This window comes from Phaseolus vulgaris, chromosome 1, assembly GCF_051622355.1.
Source record: "Phaseolus vulgaris cultivar YP4 chromosome 1, ASM5162235v1, whole genome shotgun sequence".
NCBI lineage: Eukaryota > Viridiplantae > Streptophyta > Magnoliopsida > Fabales > Fabaceae > Phaseolus > Phaseolus vulgaris.
Window position 1 is genome coordinate 38,691,442 of NC_143498.1, and position 22,299 is coordinate 38,713,740.

The 22,299-nt window shown below is 34.2% G+C and overlaps 3 protein-coding genes across 4 annotated transcripts; all 3 read left to right on the forward strand.

Annotated features, from left to right (window-relative positions):
- Positions 1-7,061: 7,061 nt before the first annotated feature.
- LOC137815939 (uncharacterized) lies at positions 7,062-7,694 on the forward strand. The gene has a single exon (XM_068619047.2). The coding sequence runs from the start codon at positions 7,062-7,064 to the stop codon at positions 7,692-7,694; it is 633 nt and encodes a 210-aa protein (XP_068475148.2).
- A 1,797-nt stretch (positions 7,695-9,491) lies between these two features.
- On the forward strand, positions 9,492-10,970 carry LOC137815940 (uncharacterized). The gene is made up of 2 exons (XM_068619048.1): positions 9,492-10,494; positions 10,714-10,970. The coding sequence occupies exons 1-2, from the start codon at positions 9,492-9,494 to the stop codon at positions 10,968-10,970; spliced, it is 1,260 nt and encodes a 419-aa protein (XP_068475149.1).
- A 5,822-nt stretch (positions 10,971-16,792) lies between these two features.
- Positions 16,793-22,065, forward strand: LOC137813988 (peroxisomal nicotinamide adenine dinucleotide carrier). Of its 2 annotated transcripts, XR_016520895.1 has the most exons (12): positions 16,793-17,084; positions 17,148-17,249; positions 17,330-17,404; positions 18,111-18,241; positions 18,371-18,425; positions 18,932-19,084; positions 19,296-19,350; positions 19,562-19,630; positions 19,714-19,821; positions 19,964-20,032; positions 20,442-20,496; positions 21,332-22,065. XR_016520895.1 is itself a non-coding variant. In XM_068616501.1 (11 exons), exons 1-11 carry the CDS (start codon positions 16,998-17,000, stop codon positions 21,520-21,522), a joined length of 1,095 nt encoding a protein of 364 aa, XP_068472602.1. In that variant the 5' UTR covers positions 16,793-16,997; the 3' UTR covers positions 21,523-22,065. The 2 variants fall into 2 exon arrangements, 1 of the variants encoding a protein (XP_068472602.1); XM_068616501.1 differs by lacking the exon at positions 19,296-19,350.
- The last annotated feature ends 234 nt before the right edge of the window (positions 22,066-22,299 follow it).

The window sequence follows — 22,299 nt, forward strand, 5'->3', positions numbered from 1 at the left end:
TCATATATATATATATATAGTACCGGTCGAGGTCGGATAATTCTGGGATGTCTTAGTACCCGATGTCGATTGACTGACATGTTTAAATGCATTAAGGTAAAAAGATGATTGACAAGGATGGACCGTACCCTTAATCATGGTGTGTGTGCTAATCTCGACCCAATAGTAATAGGGTTCATGTATAAATAGGCGCAACAACCAAGACAAAGGTACGTCATTATTACCGCATTTATTGCACTGAATACTGAACACTTACTTGAGCGTTGAAGCAACTTTTGCAGGTGCACTCTCGATTGAAAGTCAAAGGTAGCAAGTTAGGAGCGAATAAAGGAGTCATAGGTACTTTCAACTCCTCATACAAGAACAATTGGTGCCTGCCTGTCGTGGGGCTGATAGGGTAGAAAGAAGAAAGGTTGAAGCAAATAATATCAACTAGAAATATGTTGAATAAGAGAATCTTAAAGGCTGAGCAGGTGGCCTTGCTCATGTCCCTTCAAAAGGAGATGACTTAGATGAAACAAGGAGGAGATTTTAGTTCTTTGAAAGGAAAATGAAGATATAAAGTGACAACTGACTGAGGGAAAGCTCACTCCCAAAGAACCACAACCTAACATGTTTGAAGGCAACCCGTAACGAGAGAAGCACTCGATCCAGCGTGTTGATCTGCCAACTACGACATGCCCTTAAAAAACCACAGATAAATTGCGATACAATCGGTCGTTCTATACAACCATCACCTTGAAGATCGCGCAAAGATACCCATTCAGTGACTAGATGAGTCTCACCACCTAGATGAGTCTCTACACATCTGAAGACTAGATGTTGTGCCAAGTCTTCCCCACAACGCTTAATGATGATGCACTTAGTTGGTTTTTTAGGATTCCCCTAACTTTGTCGACTACTCTGAAACTCTGATGTCCAAATTTGGAACACAATTTGAAACAAGCAACCACATTACCTAACATCTATTACACTCGTGAACATATATAATAAGAGAAAGGAGAGTCTCTCCAAGTGTTTATGGAAAGACTCAGCAAGGTGTCATTGAATATCCATAATATATGTCTGAAGGTGGTTATGCACCATATGGTCACAACCCTCAAACTGGGACCATTCACCGACAACCTATGCAAAAAGTCGACCGCCAACATGGACGAGTTCTAACAGCAAGGCGACGAAGTTCATTTAATTAGAGGAACTTCGCAAATACCGAAACCAAGCTGGGGTCGACATGAGAGTGGAAAAAAGAAAAGAAAAAGAGAAGAATGATCGATTGACGTTCGATAAGAAGGACAAGTATAGGGAGGGTCATATAATCTCGACCCAACAATAACAAGGCCAATCAAAGTCGTATAATTAGGCGGAACAACCAACACAAAGGTACGTCAGTATTACCGCGTTTATTGCACCAAATATCGAACACTTACCTAAGCGTCAGAGCACCTTTTGCAAGTGCACTCCCAACCGAAAGCTGAAGATAGCAAACTAGGAGCGAAGAAAGGAAGTAGAGTTCGACTGAAGTGAAAGAACTAATTGTTCAACCAGCAGAAGATACTCTAAGCCCCTCATACAAGAACATATATGATTCCAACATACCAGTAAAGTCATTATATCTTATTCTAAATGAATTCTCTAATTCAATGCATATACTAAACAATCTTAATATGATATTTTTTTTTCCGGAAAATACGGTCTAGATCACACTTTCTCATGATTCATAATTCATTCAACACCTTAACATACCACACAATCATATAGAAATTAAAGTTTTAAAACATACTAGATCATCTCACAATCACAATTCAATGTGCAGAACACACATTCTCTCCCATCAAGTCTCAAACTCACTCAATAACCAAGCCTTAAAACCAAATTTGCCAAGTGAATGTCAGACCCACCCAGCAACCAAATCATTAGGACCAATTTATCCTAGGGAGAGTAACTCACCTAATGATGTGAGTTGATTTTAGGTTTGTTCATTTAGGTGACACTTTTAGAATTAGAATTGAGATTGTTAAACAATTAAGAGTGAAACCTAAGGAAAATCCCCACTGGACATTAACTTAACCAAGTGGTTAAGTAGATGTGAAAGTTCATTTCACAAAGACAAAAGGAAAAAACACAATTATATGGTGAAGATGACGACAAGATATGAAGCAAAATTTAAGCATGGAAAACAATAATAAAGACAATGGTCGAATGTAATTCAAGACAACAAAACAAGAACATGTTTATGAATAAAATGGAATGATAATGGAAGGAGAAGATGAAGGAAGAGGAAGCTTATTGGAATTGAGAATGGTTGCACGCCACTTGGATGGTGAAATGACTCCAAGATAAGTGAAAGATGTCGCCACTCAAAACTCACAAGATAAGACTAAGACTAAGAGGACAAGCCTCACTAATCATTCACACACAAAAATGTGCAGAGTAACTTTTCTCTATTTCATTCAACTTGTAATTACAAAGAGGGAGGCCTTCTATTTATAAAATGAGGAGCCTTGGAGATCAAGTTGTGGGGTAGGAAGGGAAAGACAAATATGGTGCAGTTTAGGGTATTGACTCTAATCAATGCCGCACCATTATGCACATTCTAGAAGGTAGGGTTTCCTTCCTTCCCTAATGGACTTCTCACAGGCTCAATCCTATAACTTCACCTCCTATTTATGCTATATAAACCTATTCTACGGAAATTACAAAAAGGGAAACCAACTGATGCTCAACACCCAAAGTCTGTGCTTTGCTTCTAGTAATCCTCTAAGGTATGGTGGGTGCTGAGGTCATGGGTTGGGCTTGAGTAGTAGGTGCCCTCTCTCCTTGGTCCTCATCACCTAACGACCAACAGTATAGAGTTTTTAATTCCTTGAATTTCACTCAGCAAGAATATTTCTGACCAAAGCACTGGGACTAAATTCGCCCAATGATAGTGGCTCGCCCAACGACCAACACTCTCAGACTTTTAAATTTACGAATTTCACCCAACGACATATGACTCGTCCAAAGAGTCTCCATAATTTTACACAATTTTGAAATGGTCCAGATGACTCAAGAGGGATTTTCATATCTTTTTTACTTATTTTTGAAGATTAACACCTCTACTCAAGTCACTTAATCTTATTTAAATTCCTAGACTACTCATATAAGCATACATGTTATTCAAACAGTTCAATCCAATACATGTCCACATCACAGGCCAATTATCAAAATAAACTTATACACATATCAATAATGACCACAATTAATCAATTTGTCTTGTGCAGTCTAAACATGCTTAGCTAATATACTACAACATACTCATTGACTCCAAACATTAATCAAATTCATAATGTACCTATCAATTCAAAACAACATCTGTTTCACTCAATAAAATAAACCTTGGAAGTGAAACTTTGAAACTTGTGACCACGTCACCTTCATATCCAAATAATCTAACCCTAGGGTACTATTGAAAGATAAAATTAATTTTCCTTAATTATTTGATTAGATGATTGAATAAAAAAAAAAACTCAAACTCCCAAAAGAAGCAAAGAGGATATAACTTGTATTCTATTCAATTATCTGAACACTTATGCTTAGGTGAACATGAAATTCTAAATTTGGCTCAAGGAGAAAATGAGCAAAATTAAACTTGCTCTAATCAAAATCTGATTGAATAACTTTACTTACTCACTGTCAAGAATTTCTAATAAGAATATCTTATCATCAATATGATGAATGATGAAATTATATTTTTAGAAAAAAATCAGAAGATAAAAGAAAAAATATTTTTAGAAAGATGATGATTATTTTAAAAATAAAACATAAATAATTAATTTTTCTATTTATATAAAATTTTCACTTTTATAATAAAATATTTAAAATATTATTTTAATTATACTAATTTTACTCTAAAATTATTTTCTCATCCTTAAAATTAAACATAACCGTAAATTATTTATTCTGACACCTAAATAAGTCTTCTAAAAAACATCAACACTTTTTTTAAAAAAAATAATGAAAAAGTAAGCTATTCTTAATAGACATGGGTGAATCAAATTAGTGATACGAAACAACTACTAAGAAAAATGAGTGGACATAAAAAGAAAATTTCTTAGTGTAACATAAGACGTTATGGTTAATATCACTTCCACTGTACAACCATCATTACAGAGGGAAAATAAAGTTTTGAATTCAATAATTTAGAAACGAAAAAGAAATTAATTCCTAATCCTAAAGAAGAAAATATTAATTATGTATTATTCAGAAGTAAAAAAATAAATATTAAATGATATAATTTAAAATATATTTTTAGATTACATACTTTATAAATAAAAATTAATTTTTGACTATGTAAAATAGAATACATTGACGACCGCTAAATTTAAAACTACAAATTATTTTTAAATTGTGTAATTCAAAATTTAATTTTTAATTTTTAAATTTTACAGTTCAATTTTACTTTTGAAATATTCCTTTCAGACTCCTCTCAATTAAATCAATGAATAAAGTGTAATGAAGAAATTAATTACCCTATTTCTGGCTGAGTATGTAAGCTTTTGTGTTATTTTTTTTTTTCAGAAATTCTTCCTATACTTTATCAATTGTTACATAATTCGAAAATCAAAATTTCATTCTAAAAATGAAGAAATACTTTCTAATAAAAAATTTCAAAAAAAATAATTTAAAAAACGTATTCTAAAAAGTAATGAAATTTAAAAAAGTATTTTGCAAATCTAAATCTGTAAACTTGTTCAGAAGAAAAGATTTTAGATATATTTTGTTAAGGGTGTTTTTGTCATTTCTTACATAAAAATGGATGCGGGTTGAGTTTGATTCGGTGCAGAAAGTAATTGCCGCAATTGAATGGGTTAAAGAAGGTAGGTTAAAAAAACAGTACAAATAGACGAAGGAAATTAGGCATGTTCAGACGAAAACATGAACAAATTTAAGGAAATATAACTCACTTTATTTAATTAAAAATATATTGTAAAATTTTAAATTAAAAAAATTCTACTACATCTTATCTCATGTCTAGAACATTTTTATTGTCCTTTAAAATTAAAATGTTTTATTAATACTAAACTGATAATTTATTTTTTTAGAAAAATTTATAACAAATAGAAGTAACTAAGTTACACTTAAGCTAAACAAATTAAAGTCAAACTTTATTTTTTTAAACAAATTAAACTCTCACTCTATAGTTGGATTATATATTATTTCATTTTTTAATATTTTTTCACACCATAGTTCGATTAAAGATTTATAATGTTAATAAAATAGTACAATAAAGAGTTATTTTAATATTAATATTAATCATACAATTAATAAAATGAAAAACATATAGTGGAATTATAATATCTAACAACAACATCAATGTACTATTTCTCAATATTGGTTAAGTTTGTAACCTTTTTAAAACTATTAAAATATACTATAAACTTCTAAGTTGCATAGGAGTCTATATTTATAATACATACTTTACAAACAAAATATAAGAATAAAAAAATATTGAAGAAAATATAAAATGGGAGAGACTTATTATTTTTCATAGATATTTTTTAAGATATGGTCTAATATGTATACAAGTATAGTTAAGATACTACTAGACATATTATATTGTTAGTCTAAATGTGACTATTGTTAGTTATAATGATTTAATATTGTTAGGTATGTATTTAGAAATAAAAAAATATAACATGTATTGTTGGTCTTATTATGTATATTTAATATATACCATTATAAATTTATACCTTAAATAAAATATAAATTTGTTTCTTAATTGTACTGATAGGTCAAAACCGAGAGGTTAGGCTGAAAGTTAATACCGAAATAACCTCTCGGTTATAACAATAAAAATATAAAATAAAACTAAAATATATATATATAGCAAGGCACAAATTTACATAAGAAACCTATGTTAGGGGGTGCGTAAATAATAAGATGGTGTAGAAAGAAAGTCCAAAGGTAAAGTGAAAAGCCCATTAAGGAAACTATCTATAAATAGGAGATCAACCTAAGAGGTTGTAAGAACATTTTCGCGCCCACCGTGGGACCGAGAAGTAGCTGAAAAAGGTTGAAGACAAGATGAGTCAAAGAGAAGAACAAGGTGAAGAGCATGCAGACAATGTTAATATGCCAATGGCAATGTTGGTACAACTATAAAAAGAATTTGAGACGCTAAAAAAGAATAATAAAGAAGAGTTAAGTATGTCGAGAGCCGAAAATGCACATATGAGGAGAAAATTACAAGAGGAAACAGTTTTGAATTCATCCTTCGAAATCGTTCAGCCTAGAGCACAAATGAATGAAAGGCTATATCACAACGAAAGTTCCCAAACCAAGAGAAGATTGCTTGAAAACTCTGGGGTTTTTGCAGGGGCATCTTCTAGAAAACATCCGTTCTATGATGTTATAGTTGATACTCCATTACCTGACAATTGGAAAAATTTGACCATTGACAAATATGATGGAAGTACAGACCCTGATGAACATATTGCAACATATACTACTCAAATCAGCTTATATACATGGAATGATGTTGTTAGGTGCAGAGTATTCCCTACAACCCTGAAAGGAGCAGCATTGAGTTGGTTCACACGCCTCCCACCTTTGAGTGTAGATTGTTTCGATACATTAGTGGAAAAGTTTGGTGCTCAGTTTGCAACTAGTCGCCCTCATCATTTAACATCGATTGCCTTAGTAAACATAAGACAAGAGAAGGGAGAGTCATTAAGAATGTTCATGGAACGTTTTGGAAAGGTTGCCTTGGGGATTCGAAATCTCAGCCCAGAGGTTACCATGCATCACATGATAACAACACTAAAACCGGGACCATTTGTCGATAGTCTTTGTAAAAAACCCGCGACTAATATGGATGAACTAAGGCAACGGGCATCAAATTTATGCAAATGGAAGAACTGAGAGAGTTCCGAAACCAAGTAAGGGTTGATGAAGGTGAGAAGAGGGTGATAGAAAGAGAAAGTGCACTTGTGGCTAGAATAGCCCGAGAAGAGTTTAGGAGTCGAAAATTCCAACAATACACACCTTTAAATACAAATAGAGCTAGAGTTTTACAGGAAGCCATGGCAGCAGAAATAATACCACCACCAAGAAAAGCAAGAACACCGGAGAGAGCAGATTGCACCAAGCATTGTGAGTATCATAAAAATCATGGTCATCATACGGAAGAATGCATTGGGTTGAAAGACATAATAGAAGAGTTGATTCATGCGGGGCAGTTGAAACGTTTTATCCGAGAAGGAAATGCAAGAGTATGGTTAAGCCCTGAGAGAGGTTTGAGAGGGGGAGAGATAGGAGAAAGAAGGGTGGAAAGGTTTGAAAGAAGAGAAAATAAACGAGTAGAAAAAAGAGATGATAGAAGGGTTGGAAGACTAGAAGAAAGAAGTGATAGAGTTTATCAAAACACACAATTAGTAAGGCGAAGCAGGGAGCGAAGTTTGGGAAGGCCGGTCAGGGGGTTTATAAATACAATTTCAGGTGGCTTCTCTGGAAAAGAATCTTCGTCAGCAAGAAAACAACATGGGAGAAGTATCAAAATTGTTAATCATGTTTTTAAAAGAAGAACTTTGCCACCGATGCTCTTCACAGACGAAGACTTTCAAGAAATTGATCCTGATCATGATGATCCTATGGTGATAACGGTGGAGATAGCCGAATACACTGTCGTGAAGACCTTGGTTGATCAGGGAAGTTAAGTTGATATCTTGTTTTGGGATACTTTCAAAAGGTTACATTTGAGAGAGGAAGACATAGTACCTTTCCGAGAGCAAATCATTGGTTTCTCGGGTGAAAGAGTTAGCACCAAAGGGTATGTTGATCTAATAACAACGTTTGGAAGAGGCAACAAAAGTAAAAAGATTAAAATCAGATATCTGGTGGTGGATGCATCCACGTCATACAATGTGTTGTTGGGACGGTCTTCTTTAAACAAGTTAGGGGCAATAGTATCAACACCACACCTGGACATGAAGTTCCCGACAGAGAACGGGGAGATAACAACAATTTATGTCAATCAAAAAGATGCTCGGGAGTGTTATGCGGCAGGTTTAAAGATGAATTTGAAGACGGATAGAAATACTGAAAAAATGGTGGCCATGGTGGATTTGGATCCCAGGTTGAATGATGAGAGGTTGGAGCCGAAAGAAGAAACAACAGCGGTGGTGTTAGGCCAAGACGAGAGACAATGTACTTACATAGGTGGAAGTATGCCTGAAGGATTATTGAGCAAACTCATCACAGTGTTGTGTAACAACAAGGATTTGTTTGCTTGGAAACCGTCTGATATTCCTGGGATTGATCCAGAGGTAATTTGTCACAAGTTGTCTGTTTGCCGAGAAGCAAGGCCGGTATCTCAAAAACGAAGAAAGTTAGGAGAAGAAAGACGAAAGGCAGCAATTGAGGAAACCGAAAAGTTAATACAAGCTGGTTTTATCCGAGAAGCTAAGTATACTACATGGCTGTCTAATGTGGTACTTGTTAAGAAACCGAATGGAAAATGGAGAATGTGTACATATTATATAGACCTGAACAAAGCCTGCCCAAAAGACACATATCCACTACCCAACATAGACTGATTAGTTGATGGGGCGTCTGGCCAAGAGATGATGAGTTTTCTTGATGCTTATTCGGGGTATAATCAAATACAGATGTATGAACCTGATATCCCGAAAACAGCTTTCACCACTGATGTTGCAAATTATTGTTATAAAGTCATGCCTTTCGGTTTGAAGAATGTCGGAGCAACGTACCAAAGATTGATGGATAAAGTGTTTAAAGAGCAAATTGGAAAGAACATGGAGGTTTATGTCGATGACATGGTTGTTAAATCAGGTGAGATACAGAAACATTTGGAAGATATTGAAGAAGTGTTTGCACGAATAAGAAAATACAACATTCGTCTCAATCCAGAAAAGTACGTTTTCAGCGTAAGAGGAGGAAAATTTTTGGGATTCATGTTAACAAACAGAGGAATTGAGGCAAATCCTGATAAATGCGAAGCAATAATGAAGATGGGAAGTCCGAAAAACTTGAAAGAAATACAGAGGCTGGTGGGAAAACTGAACTCATTGTCAAGATTTCTACCAATATTGGCCCAGAAAACTAAACCGATAGTAAACTTGTTAAAAAAATCCGAAACCTTTAAGTGGAATGAGCGATGTGAGCAAGCCTTTTCTCAGATCAAAAGTATAGTGGCCGAACCCCCAATCTTAGTTAAACCTGTGCCAACCCAACCCATCATAGTTTACCTAGCAACTTCAAATGAAGCCATAGGAGCTGCCTTGACCCAAGAAAACCCATAGCAAAAACCGATATATTTCGTAAGTAGATCCCTTCAAAATGCCGAAACCAGATATCCCAAGGTTGAAAAAGTTGCCTTAACACTGGTGTATGCCGCGAGGCGTCTTCGACCATATTTTCACAATCATCAGATAATTGTGAGGACAGATTATCTAATATCTAAAATTTTGAGAAAACCAGAACTTGCAAGTAGAATGGTGACATGGTCGATGGAGCTTTCAGAATATGGAATCAAGTATGAACCAAGAGGACCAATCAAAGCCCAATCCCTTGCGGATTTCATTATTCAGATGCCGACAACAACACAACAAGAGCAGTGGACATTGTATGTAGATGGCCCGTCAAGCAAAAGAGGAAGCGAAGCATGGATAGTACTTGAAGGACCAGATAACTTCCAAGTGGAGATGGCGTTAAAATTTGAGTTCAAAACATCCAACAACCAGGCCGAATATGAAGCTCTTGTTGCAGGGTTATTATTGGCCAGAGACATGGGAGTTGAAAATGTCGTATGCAAAACTGACTCACAGTTGTCGGTGGGACATGTGCAAGGGGAGTATCAGGTAAAAGACCCTTTATTAATGAAATATTATCATAAAGTGTTAAATATTATGCAATGTTTTAATAAGGCCGAAATGAAATATATTCCGAGAGAATTAAACATGAAAGCTGACTCGCTATCTAAATTAGCAAGCCAACAACGACAAGTGCAACATAACTCAGTCATACAACAAACCCTCAGCCATCCGACAGTCAGCCTAGAAGAATGCTTTAATATTGTGACATCCAAAGATGAATGGATAAAAACATACATAGAAGTTATAAAGAGTCAAGAGCAAGGTGTTGAGCCAGATGCAAAAACAGCGAAGAAAATGGCTAGTTTCATTTTAATTGGTGACGAGCTGTATAAAAGAGGATATTCTATGCCCCTATTAAAATGTCTGACCAAAGAACAAGCTGAATATGTAGTTAATGAGCTTCATGAAGGAATTTGTGGACTGCATTGTGGAGCTCGAACAATGGCAACAAAAGTCTGCAGAGCTGGTTATTATTGGCCAACAATCCGAGAGGATTGCGAAATTTATGTTAAAGCATGTAAAAAGTGTCAAGAGTTTGGAAGTTTAAATCATATACCAGCGCGGGAGTTGCAAGAAATTATTTCTCCATGGCCATTTGCAAAGTGGGGAATTGATATACTTGGTTCGTTTTCGCTTGGACGTGGCCAAACCAAGTTCATGATAGTAGTTGTAGACTACTTTACAAAATGGATAGAAGCATAAGCATTGACTAAGATAACCGCTCAGCAAGTTCAAACGTTTGTATGGAAAAATATAATATGTCGATTCGGAATCCCACTCACTATTGTAAGTGACAATGGCCGACAATTCATTGACAAAAAACTTATGGAATTTTATGCAGATTTGGGGATCAAGTCCACAACCACTTCAGTTGAATATCCGCAAACGAATGGACAGGCTGAAGCTGCAAACAAAGTTATTCTTGGACAATTAAAGAAGAGGTTAGGGAGTGTTAAAGGTTTATGGGCCGAGAAGTTGCCAGGGATATTATGGGCATATCGATGCACACCACAAACGTCAACTGGTGAAACACCGTTCAATCTCACCTATGGAACAGATGCAATGTTACCGGTAGAAGTTAATGAACCAACGTTATGAAGGCAAATAGAAGACTGGAATATCAACAATGAATGTTTGAGGACTGACCTTGATCTTATTGAAGAACTTAGAGAACGAGCAAAAATAAAAGAAATAGCAGTAAAGAGAAGAGCGATGAAGAGATTTAATGCAAAGGTAAAATTAAGATATTTTAAAGAGGGGGATTTGGTATGGAGAATGCGAACTGATGCTCGAAAGGATCCACGACATGGAAAGCTGGCATCCAATTGGGAAGGTCCTTTCAGGGTACTAGAAAATTTGCAAAATGGAGCCTATAGATTAGAAACTCCGAAAGAGAAAGTGATACCAAGAACATGGAATGCGAGTCATTTAAAGTTCTATTTTAGTTAACATAGAAGATGTAAAAAGACGACTTTTGTGTACATACTTGTCGTTTAATGAAGAAGCATTACCAAGTGACAAAATTCATCTAGTTAACTTTCATTTTTTCGGTCTTGGATGTTTTTTCTAGGTGAAATCCCACACGCAAAAACATCTACTTAAAAATTCTTTCGGTCTTGGATGCTTTCACTTCAGGTGAAATCCCTCCCGAGAGAGTATTTCCTTATAATCCTTTCGATCTTAGATGCTTTCACTTCAGGTGAAATCCCTCCCGAGAGTATTTCCTCATAACTCTTTCGGTCTTGGATGCTTTCACATCAGGTGAAATCCCTCCCGAAAAAACATTTATATATAATTCTTTCGGTCTTGGATGTTTTCAATTCAGATGAAATCCCTCCGGTCAGAATATTCCCTTATAACACTCTCAGTCTTGGACGCTTTCATTTCAGGTGAAATCCCTCCCGAGAGAATATTTCCTTATAAAAACCGAAAAGTCCAAGTCAATAAATACTTAATAGTTTTATGCTTTCAAAACCACAAGGTACAGATAATAATTTCATAATTCAAAAACCGAAAGGTAGTTAATAATTATTTAGAAATAAAAAAAATATTATCTATAGTTCTCATGTTTGTCATATTAAAACTCATTAAACTAATATATATTCCAAACATGCTAAACAGAGGTCTTATAAAAAAAATCGAAAGGTTTTGCTACAAAACCGAGAAGTCCAACTACACATTCGCATATCAATATCATAAAACTGTTTACGATTCAAACTCAACAATTGAAGGGTTCAGGATTAATAATTTTATGCCTTAACAATTCAAAGATCTAATTGAAGATGTATTAAATCAATTTTTTATTTTATTTTTTATTTTTTTCAATAATAGTATCGATCTCATCATCATTAAAGGTGAAAACGTAAGCTGAATTTATACTAGGTGGCAAAAATAACATCAAAGTTAAAACTGCAAATGTTATTTTATTAGCTAAAACCGAAAACATGGAACCGGATGCATTAGTCACGTATATGTTGATATTAAGCTTTTAGTCATCCAAAGCCCAACCGAAAGATCCCAGTTCTGAATTCATTAATAATTTTATGCTTTTAGATTTTAGAAATCGAAAGATCCAATTAGGATTCGTACTCAAAAGACAACGTTTCAAGCATTCAAATTTAAGTGACCAAAAGATCAGCACTGAGCGGTTAGGATCGAAAGGTCTCTGATAACATTTGCTTGTAACCGAAAAATAAAATTAATTATTCAAATCATGGAAAGCGATCAATAGTGTTACACTTAAAAACTGAAAGGCCCAGGTTACAAGATGCTCAATAATTTCATGTTTTAGAAACCGAAAGGTACACTTGAAGATATATCAAATTAAATATTTCCCATAATGTAGTTCTCATGATCACTAATATCGAAAGATGAGCTCGAACATATCTGATACATGAAATACAATAAATTAAGATATCTTTTAAGTCAAATATTAAAACCGAAAGATATGAGTATAAAACCAACAAGTATAACTAAACTGTTAAAATCCAACGATTATTATAAAAAATAATTATAACCGACAACTTTCAAAAGCTATAAAATTATAAAAAATGCTAAGTTTTCAAGATTAGAAAACTGAAAGGTTAGCAGAATTCTCAAAATATATGGTTATAACTGAAAGAAAATATTGAGCAGACAGTCAGATAACTCGAAGGATAGAAAAAAGAAGTTAAAATCTTGATATTTATAGTAACAAAAAATCAACTTAAAGACAAAGGAAAACAATAAACTTTATACGTGCTAAAATTCCAAAAAGGGATTACATTAAGAATGCAAATATCCATACATGGATTAAGACGCCATAGCATTCCAAAACAAATTCGCTTCTCGTTAACTAAACCGAGAGTTATAAACAAAAAATGAGAGCACATGTCAATCTAGCTCTCGGCATCAACATCTTCGGTATCATCTTCAGGAATTTCGTTAATAGGCACTAACTCACCATTATAAATATCTTTCTTAACATCAAAATTGCCTTCATCAATAGGAATGTTATAAAAATACTTTGCTTGTTCCAAAGCTTTCGCAAAACCTAACTTATGTTGTTCCAAAAATGAGTTTTGGGCTTCGAAAACATCCACCTTCAATTGCTCAATCTCGTCCTCCATAGCTTTGATGGTGTTGGTGTTAGAATCCTTCACGGAAGATAATTCCGAAACTCTTTCATCAAGCAGTCGATTCTCGTTACGAAGTTGAGTGATCTCCTCACCAGTCTTCAAACTCACGGCTTTTAAATCAGAAATTTGCTTTTCAAGACTTTCTGTTTCTACCTCTTGCTGCTTTTTCTGCAAACTCATCTCTTCTAGTTGCGAAGATAAAGCGACATTTTTCTCCTTACTCTCGGCAAGCTCACTCTTTAACTTTTCAAACTCGGCAAGAGACACGCAACTACCATTCTTTGCTTTCACCATCTTTCCAATCAAGAGAGTTCTACTCGAAAGCTCGATGATAGAATCAGCCAAAGAAGCAGCATCCTCAGCTTTCAACATATTATAAGACGACTCAGTAAAGGAAGTTTGGACAAACTTAGCATATTTCGTAGAAGCACCAAAAATAGATTCAGGAAGAGGTTCCGTTGAGCCACCTTCACAATGACGGTGGCGTCGAGAAGAGGAATGTGATTTTTTGCTACTTCTAGCATGTTTCTTGGACTTTTTTGAAGGTCCAGCATCGTGATCATCTTTCGCAGGTTCAACGGCTTCAATACGAGAAAGAGGTTCCACAATTCCTACCTCCACTACCGGGTTGACCACATTTTTCCGCCGAGGAGTAACATCACCAGCTCTGTTAAGAAGTTTTGTAAAGTATGAACGACCTTTCGGATTTGTGGCCGCCATTAATGCTGAAAATCAATGAAACATTTAGCAAAGTTAAAAATCTCATGCTATAAAACGAGAAAAAAGCGAAACAATCACATACTAATGAGATCCTCTTGTGGACTTTTTGAAGTATACAATTGTAGTAAAGCGCGAGTGGGAATTCGACATGAGATGTGACCAAAAACTTCAATAACATGACGATCAGCAGCATTCATTGCGTGGCAAGACCACGAATTGAACTTTAATGGATCTTGCGTCCAATACAAAGGAAATTTTGGAATGTCTCCATCAAAAAAATATTCTCTTCCTTCAAGCTCTATTAAGATCTTGAAAAAACTCCCTTTAAAATCCTTATACGACGACGTAAAGGGCTTAAGAAAACAAATATCAGGCTTACTAATAAGAGACAACCAACTTGGTCGTTTACCTGGCCGAGAGCTATAATAATACAAAAAAGATTTGGGGTTGGGAGAAAGTGACAATAATTTACACAAAATGCTAAAAGCTTGCATCGATGCCCAACCATTAGGATGAAACTGGGTAGGAGCAATATTAAGAATATTAAGAACGCCCATTTGAAAATCATTCAAGGGCAACCGAATATGGAGGTCCCTAAAGAAACAAGCATAAAAATAATAAAAAATTCATTACTATCACCCTCTCGGCCATGACAGACATTATCAACATCACCCACACGCCGAAAAGAAATTATATCATTCTCAACATCAGAATAATAAATCTGAGAATTAGAAACAAAATCACGAAGCTCATTAGCAGAGCGATACCGAGAGAAGAAGTCTCGGACCTTAGAATTAACCCAATTGTAACCTGGACGAAGTTTCTTCTTTGGAGAAATCACTTTGACTCTTTCGACAACAGTCACAGTAGCAGCTTCATTTGAATCTTTCATACAAGAAAGAGTAGCAGAAGAAGATTTTGACTCAAGATCTTGTTCTTCTTGTACCACTCGACCGGTGGATTCACCACCCGCGCTTGAAAAACCACTCACACCATCGGAACTAGAAGAAGATTTCGAGATAGACATTATTACCTTTAAAGGAAAAAGAAAGCTTCAAGCGTCGTAGCTCTCCACAAGCAATAAAACTCGTATAAAATGATAAACAATTTGAATGGGGTGCCTATTTATAAACAAAACAAACCCTAGATACTGAAAAGTCAAAAGCCATTCCAAACCGTTCAAAAAATTAATCATCTAAGGGTTCAAATAATACCTATGTCAAATCATTCAGTCTGAGCAGGCAAAACATGGTTTATGAGGCATTTAAATCAGATCAAATCATATCTTGAAATTCTCACATTATATCAGACATAAAAAAAAAATTATTATTTTTTTTTTAAAAGAAAAAACTTTACGCCAAATTCTTTATGCCTAGGGAGCCAGTGTACTAATAGGTCAAAATCGAGAGGTTAGGCCGAAAGCTAATACCGAAATAGCCTCTCGGTTATAACAATAAATATATAAAATAAAACTAAAATATATATATATATAGCAAGGCACAAATTTACATAAGAAACCTATGCTAGGGGGTGCGTAAATAATAAAATGGTGTAGAAAGGAAGTCCAAAGGTAAAGTGAAAAGCCCATTAAGGAAACTCTATAAATAGGAGATCAACCTAAGAGGTAAGCAAGAGTGATTATTGTCTGATGATATATGAAAATATTTCTGACTTTGGCATCGGAGCGCCTTGCAGGTACCCCCCCCCCCCCCATTTGTGTGAGGAAGAAGCCGATAGCTCCTAACTGAGGAAGAAGCCGAGAGCACCTAGCTGAGGAAGAAGCCGAGAGCTCCTAGCTGAGGGAGAAGCCGAGAGCATCTAGCTGAGGAAGAAGCCGAGAGCTTCTAGCTGAGGGAGAAACCGAGAGCACCTAACTAAGAGAGAAGTCCAGAACATCCAGCCCAAGCAAAAACCAAGAGAATCCGGCCCAAGAGTGGAAGATTTGTGTAAAGTTGAATCTTGTCAATCTAATTTCAGTATTCTTGGTCCTTGTTGTAAGAACATTAATTAATAATTTTCTTATAACAAATTTAACATAATAAGATCCACAAAATTATATTCATATTTACTTTAAAATGTTAGTTTGTTAGGTCTTAAAAATATTTTAAACAACAAACCACATAATTTTTTAATCAAATAAACTTTTATAAAAATTTAGGTTTGAAGTATTTTCTCAAAAAATCAAGTTTAACCTAAGTTTGGTATAGACATATCACATGTTAATATTGGATAATTTGACCTAGTTCCGCTCTCCCTTCCTTCTTATCACTAGAATTACAATAGTTATTATCACCACCACTTGATATTACTCTCTCCTACATATATATATATATATATATATATATATATATATATATATATATATATTGCTTCTATTCGTTCTTTAAGATTTTTAACCAATAAATACATTCATTTTCATAAAAAAAAAAAATTGAACATTTAGCTAATAAACTTCACAGTAAATTAAAAATATAATAAAAAGTAATAATAACATATTTAAAATTAGATACATATTTTTATAACTAAGAGAAAAAAAATTAGCATTTACTTCTTATATATATAACACTAGAGGTAGCATTATTTGTTTCTTCTTCTAATTTATCAAGATAATTAATTAACTAATAAAAAACCGTTTCACTAACAGACTTTACTTGTGAAGTCAAAGTCTTGGCATGCGCCAACTATTCTTGATATCTTCTCTTTGGAACAAGTATGTGAAGTGAGGCTAAAAGAATAAAGATTTTAAGACACAAAAACAAGGAAGAATTGAACAAGAGTTGCAACGACCATGTCCGAATCAAACGCAATTGCAAATGGATTGGCTGGTGCAGGAGGTGGAATCATTGCTCAAATCATGACGTATCCTCTTCAAACGGTATTCTCTCTCTCTATGCTTCTCTCTTTGGCTGTGTGACTAATTTCCCTTGCAATTTTTCAGGTAAACACGCGCCAGCAAACTGAGAGAACAATCAAGAGGAACAAGCAAAGTTTGCCCACCAACACAACCACTTCTCCTGGCACTCTTCTTCAGATCTTTCAGGTTCAAATTTTGCTCTTTTTGGTCATTTAGATGGTTTTGTTTATGATGGTTTCTTGATTATATTTGTGACCCTTTATCAGGTCATTAGAACTGAGGGTTGGGGCGGACTCTACAGTGGCCTCAAGCCTTCTCTTCTTGGAACTGCTGCTTCTCAGGTTTTCAGTTTTCAACCATACCACATATGGGAAATCCTAGCAATACACCCTTCTGAATACTCTAGTTATTATTGACTCAACCTTTTAGGAAATTACATAATTTTGTTGGTTTCACTTCTTATTTAATGAACTTCACTCATGAATTTGTTGTTTTCAATAAAATTTGACCAGTAAAGAAGAGTTTGTTAGAAAGAACTTTAGTTTATTGCCAGCACTCTTCTACCCTATAATAGCTTTTGTTGATTATTCAGTTCTCACAAGTATATAAGATGCAAAATTCAAGGCCTAAAACGTGATTGTAATTTTGTTGGTTTCACTTATTTAATGCATTTCACTCATGATTTTGTTGTTTCCAATAAATTTTAACATGTAGGTTAGAAGAATTGTTAGAGTACATTGCTGACACTTCTCTACAGATGATAGCTTTTGTATATTATACAGTATTCACCTGTTATAAGATGCAAAATTCAAGCCTTAACACACTGTGCATAATAAAGGAGATTGGGTCTAGCGAAAGGGGTTAATCTCCCATAACGTGATGAATTAAGATTCAAATATTTATTGAAAGAGGTCTTGGATAATATTACATCTGAAGGAGGATATATGTGGTGTGGGAAACCATTAAACCAAAAAAAAGTAACATGATTACTTAGTGGGTTGTGGGGTACGTAGTTATATCTAAAAGGTTATTTTTCGATGTTGTCAGGGTATTTACTACTATTTCTATCAAGTTTTGAAGAACAAGGCAGTGGCGATTACAGCTGCACGGAAACTGAAAGGGCATGGAGATGGTACTGTTGGGATGTTTGGTTGGCTTGTTGTGGCTGCAATTGCTGGGTGATTATTCCATCATGCCAGTTTTATTTGACTGTTAATTGCATTTCAGAATAGTCATGTTTGTGTTGTGTTTGTGATAGTGACCCCAGCTTCTCTCTCTTATTCTTGTTGCAACTGTCTTATTTGCAGGTCCTTGAATGTGTTGCTGACAAATCCAATATGGGTTTTAGTGACTAGAATGCAGGTTCTTTCAGATGCTTTTATTTTCTTCCTGGACTATTTTCATGATTACATTTTGTCAAACATAATTCTGGTTGCTTTTCATTTGATCTTTTTCTTTTCTATTTTATGAAGGTCACTTACAGTGAGACATTATTTATATTAAGTTAATTTTAGTTTATAGAAATGTTAATTTCAATTTTCCTTCTTATTTTTCTCTTCTAAAAATATTTATGAACAAGTTTCTCTAAACATACCCTTAACCTTTAACCGAGTCAAATGGTGTCGTGTAATATATGTAGTATCTTGTGTTTAAAAGTTGTGTGTGCACTACTTATGTCTTTTTAAAGTTCAATAATTTTCACATGAAAGTGCCAGGATGTGGCATAAAGCCAAAAAGGGTTAGAATCCATAGACTTTGAATGCTTAAAACTGGCCACTATTTGATTGCCCTGTTGCTACACTCAAACCATGCATCCATGATTTTGGTCCAGTGTCAATGATGTGTGACATTTTATATTTTGATATTAGACTCATACTCAAGCAGAAAGGAAAATTATGGAGGAAAAGAAAGAAGCTTTAAGGAAGGCTGCTTCCGAAAGCACCATAGCAGACTCCACATTGCAAGATAAATTGGATGAACTGAGTTCTACAAAACCTCGACCATATGGAACTATACATGCAGTTAGTCTCTTATTTCACTTTCCTTCTCTCACTACTGCTTATTCTTTACAATGGTCAGGGATTGTGTGTGAATTTTCTTCTTGTTCTTGTTCTTGTTATTTTTGCTGCTCTTAATGGCTGGACAACTGTTCAAACCTAAATTTGAATTATAAGAACATCAATCGAGTTTTATTTTTCCAAATCTTTAGAAATGTTAGTTTTTTTATTTCAGGAAATGATCTATCGTTTGACATTCTGCATGCTCCATTTGTCAGAAACAAAAAATGGTTGAGTTACATCCTGCAATTACTATCACGATCTTTCATGTTGCATTTTTTATATGTTATGTTGTTAAAAACAAAAGGCATGGAATATTCGTAGAGTTGTCCTGGATGGAAATATAAAGAATACTACTATACCTAAGATTGTCATATTTTCAGCTAAATTACCACTTTCACTTCTTTTCATTCTGATATGAATCTTTGTTTTGGTTAAAAGGCTAATGAAGTCTACAATGAAGCGGGTACAGTAGGATTTTGGAAGGGTGTCATCCCTGCCCTTATTATGGTCAGACTCATCATTTTTTTTATGCACCAAGTTCATGTGTAATATTTATATAATCTGCATATCTCTGAGAATTTTCATTACAGGTTTGCAATCCATCAATTCAGTTTATGATTTATGAAAGCTCATTAAAGCATCTAAGGGCAAAACGTGCAGCTAAGAAGCAAGGGGATACAAGTATATCTGCTTTGGAGGTATAAAGTACTTTTAAATGAAATAAGTGGAAAGCATATATATATATATATATATATATATATATATATATATATATATATATATATATATCTTCCCATGCTTTGAATATTAGTGAATAAGCATCGTCCTATCATTCAAAAGGTCTTTTTGGTGGGAGCAATAGCTAAGCTTGGAGCCACTGTGACAACATATCCATTACAAGTTGTGAAGGTAAATCGACCAATAGTTCCTTCATTTTCTCCTCACTTATTATTTATTATCAAGAAAAAATCTCATCAAGTGATCATTAGTTATTAAGATAAAACCTCATCAAGTGATCATTAGTATAGGGCGTACTTATCATCCACTTAAAAGTATATATCCTACAAATCATCAATCATTGGTCCACTTTTGTATTAGATAACATTCGAGGAAATGAAACCATAGTTTTCTCTCTTTTCAAGTCTTGGTTGTTGTAATCGATATGTAACTGTTTAGCAAGCAAATAGTCATGACAACAATGAAGAGTTTGATATTTTGCAGTAGTTTTCTGCAGAGTCTGATGTCTTAAAACACACTTCCATCATAACACTCTTGTATGCCTTATGACTCATACCACTACATGTTTCTCTGTACACAGTCAAGGCTTCAAGCAAAACAGGAGATTGGTGGAAGTAACTCATTAAGATACTCAGGTTTGCTTTTAGATAGATGTGCCATAACTTAATTTTCCTTTGGACGTTTTGAATATATTTTTCTTTTGTTTTAACCTTATTCTTTCCAATATCTGGTTGAAGTGATAATTGATCGTTGATTTTCTACTATTTTCTAAATACTAAAGCTACGGAATCATTAAAACTGTAGCTGGAACTTCATTAGTTGCTGTTCAAAGTGGCTTATATTTTCAGTACATAAAGAGAGGAATTAAAGGGAAGAAAAAGTGTGCTATTTTTTATTTTACTAAAGAGGAGAGTTAGCAACACTTGAGATCTATCTAACTAGTGATCTTTAACCAATTTTAACTAATATCTTAGAAAATTCTCATATTTTGAGTTTGGATTTAATTCAATTCTACAAAAATTGAGTTAGGAAATAAGGATTAACTTTTCATTAAATACTTTGTTTGGTCTTACTTCTAGTCATAGGACTTTGATTTTTTTTAAATACAAGCCTCTGATATAATCCGCATAAAGATTGTCTTAATCTTTGGCCATAAAGTTCAATTTTGAATTTAAGTCTAATTTAATATTAGAAAACCAATTTGTGAGATAAAGATTGTCCAAACCTTTGGTCATAAAGCTTTTTGAATTTATTCTAAAAGTATGTCTTGCATACAAACTATTGAACTACTTTTGTTCATCATCGGCATATTCTATGACAATTGTGGTGAACTTTTTCTTCATTTTAATTTAGAACTTCTGTATCTTTAAGCCTTTCACTTACTATAATGAACAACCATAACAAGAAAGAAAACAAAACAATTCCACTTTGTCAAGGTATGTCTTCCCTTTTCTAAAGCTATAAATGCAGGTACTTTTGATGCAGTACTTAAAATGATCCGTTATGAAGGAATAACTGGCTTCTATAAGGGGATGAGCACAAAGATAGTGCAGAGTGTTTTTGCAGCTTCTGTTCTGTTCATGGTCAAAGAGGAGCTTGTTAAGGCTTTTATAAATCTATCCGATAAGAGCAAAAAAGTTGCATCAAATTTAAGTAGTTGACTTCTTTACCATATGAAAGGGATGATAACTCTCACTTGGTTTACCTCTCCCTATTGGTCATTCACAGATTGTGGTGAGAGAGAGATGAAGTCCTCACCAAATAATAGATGAAATTAACTCCACTAGTTTAGATGACCATCCTCTCTGGACACATATTATCCCTTTGGTATGGAGTACAGCAGAACTCTTTGGAATTTCTCATAGTTCATTTCAAGAACCAAGGAACTGACAAATTCAACAAACATGTTACATGAGAGTGACTTCTTCCAACAGCAGTGATATGCAAGCATTCTTTGCCAAAGAATTAAAAACCAAAGTTCTTTGTGTATAATTCTTGAATAAATGAACAGACAATTATTATGCTGAGCCATTGAATTGCATGTATGTTGGTATGGTATGGTAAGAGAAGTTAATATTTTTATCATGCATAAATACACTACAGTGACAGATAAGGTTTTTTTTTTTTATTTCATCTGCAATGAGTTGTTTATGTACCTGGATCTTGAGTGATGTATATGAAAGTTAGGAGTATGTTTGGTTGAATTGAATGTGCTTGATTGAGAAGTGGAAGGAGGGTATCCATTAATATATCTCATAAGAAATTAAAATGCCAAAGAGATTGAATACACTAACGTGAAGTAAGTGATTGAAAAACTTTGTTTGTCTAGAGAGTAATGAACAAACCTTTGTTTGATTTGAATAGAAGATTTGGTTTCAAACATTAGACAATTGTATTATTGGCATTTTGGATTTAGCTAATATTAACTCTTGTCATGT

Excerpts from the sequence above, each read along its gene's own strand:
- LOC137815939 (XM_068619047.2), top strand. The coding sequence starts at position 7,062 with ATGGCAGCAGAAATAATACCACCACCAAGAAAAGCAAGAACACCGGAG.
- LOC137815940 (XM_068619048.1), top strand. The coding sequence starts at position 9,492 with ATGGTGACATGGTCGATGGAGCTTTCAGAATATGGAATCAAGTATGAA. Across the intron at positions 10,495-10,713 it reads GTGGGGAATTGATATACTTG|ATTTGGGGATCAAGTCCACA; the intron begins GTTCGTTTTCGC and ends AATTTTATGCAG.
- LOC137813988 (XM_068616501.1), top strand. The coding sequence starts at position 16,998 with ATGTCCGAATCAAACGCAATTGCAAATGGATTGGCTGGTGCAGGAGGT. Across the intron at positions 19,631-19,713 it reads TCATCCCTGCCCTTATTATG|GTTTGCAATCCATCAATTCA; the intron begins GTCAGACTCATC and ends TTTTCATTACAG. Across the intron at positions 19,822-19,963 it reads CAAGTATATCTGCTTTGGAG|GTCTTTTTGGTGGGAGCAAT; the intron begins GTATAAAGTACT and ends ATCATTCAAAAG.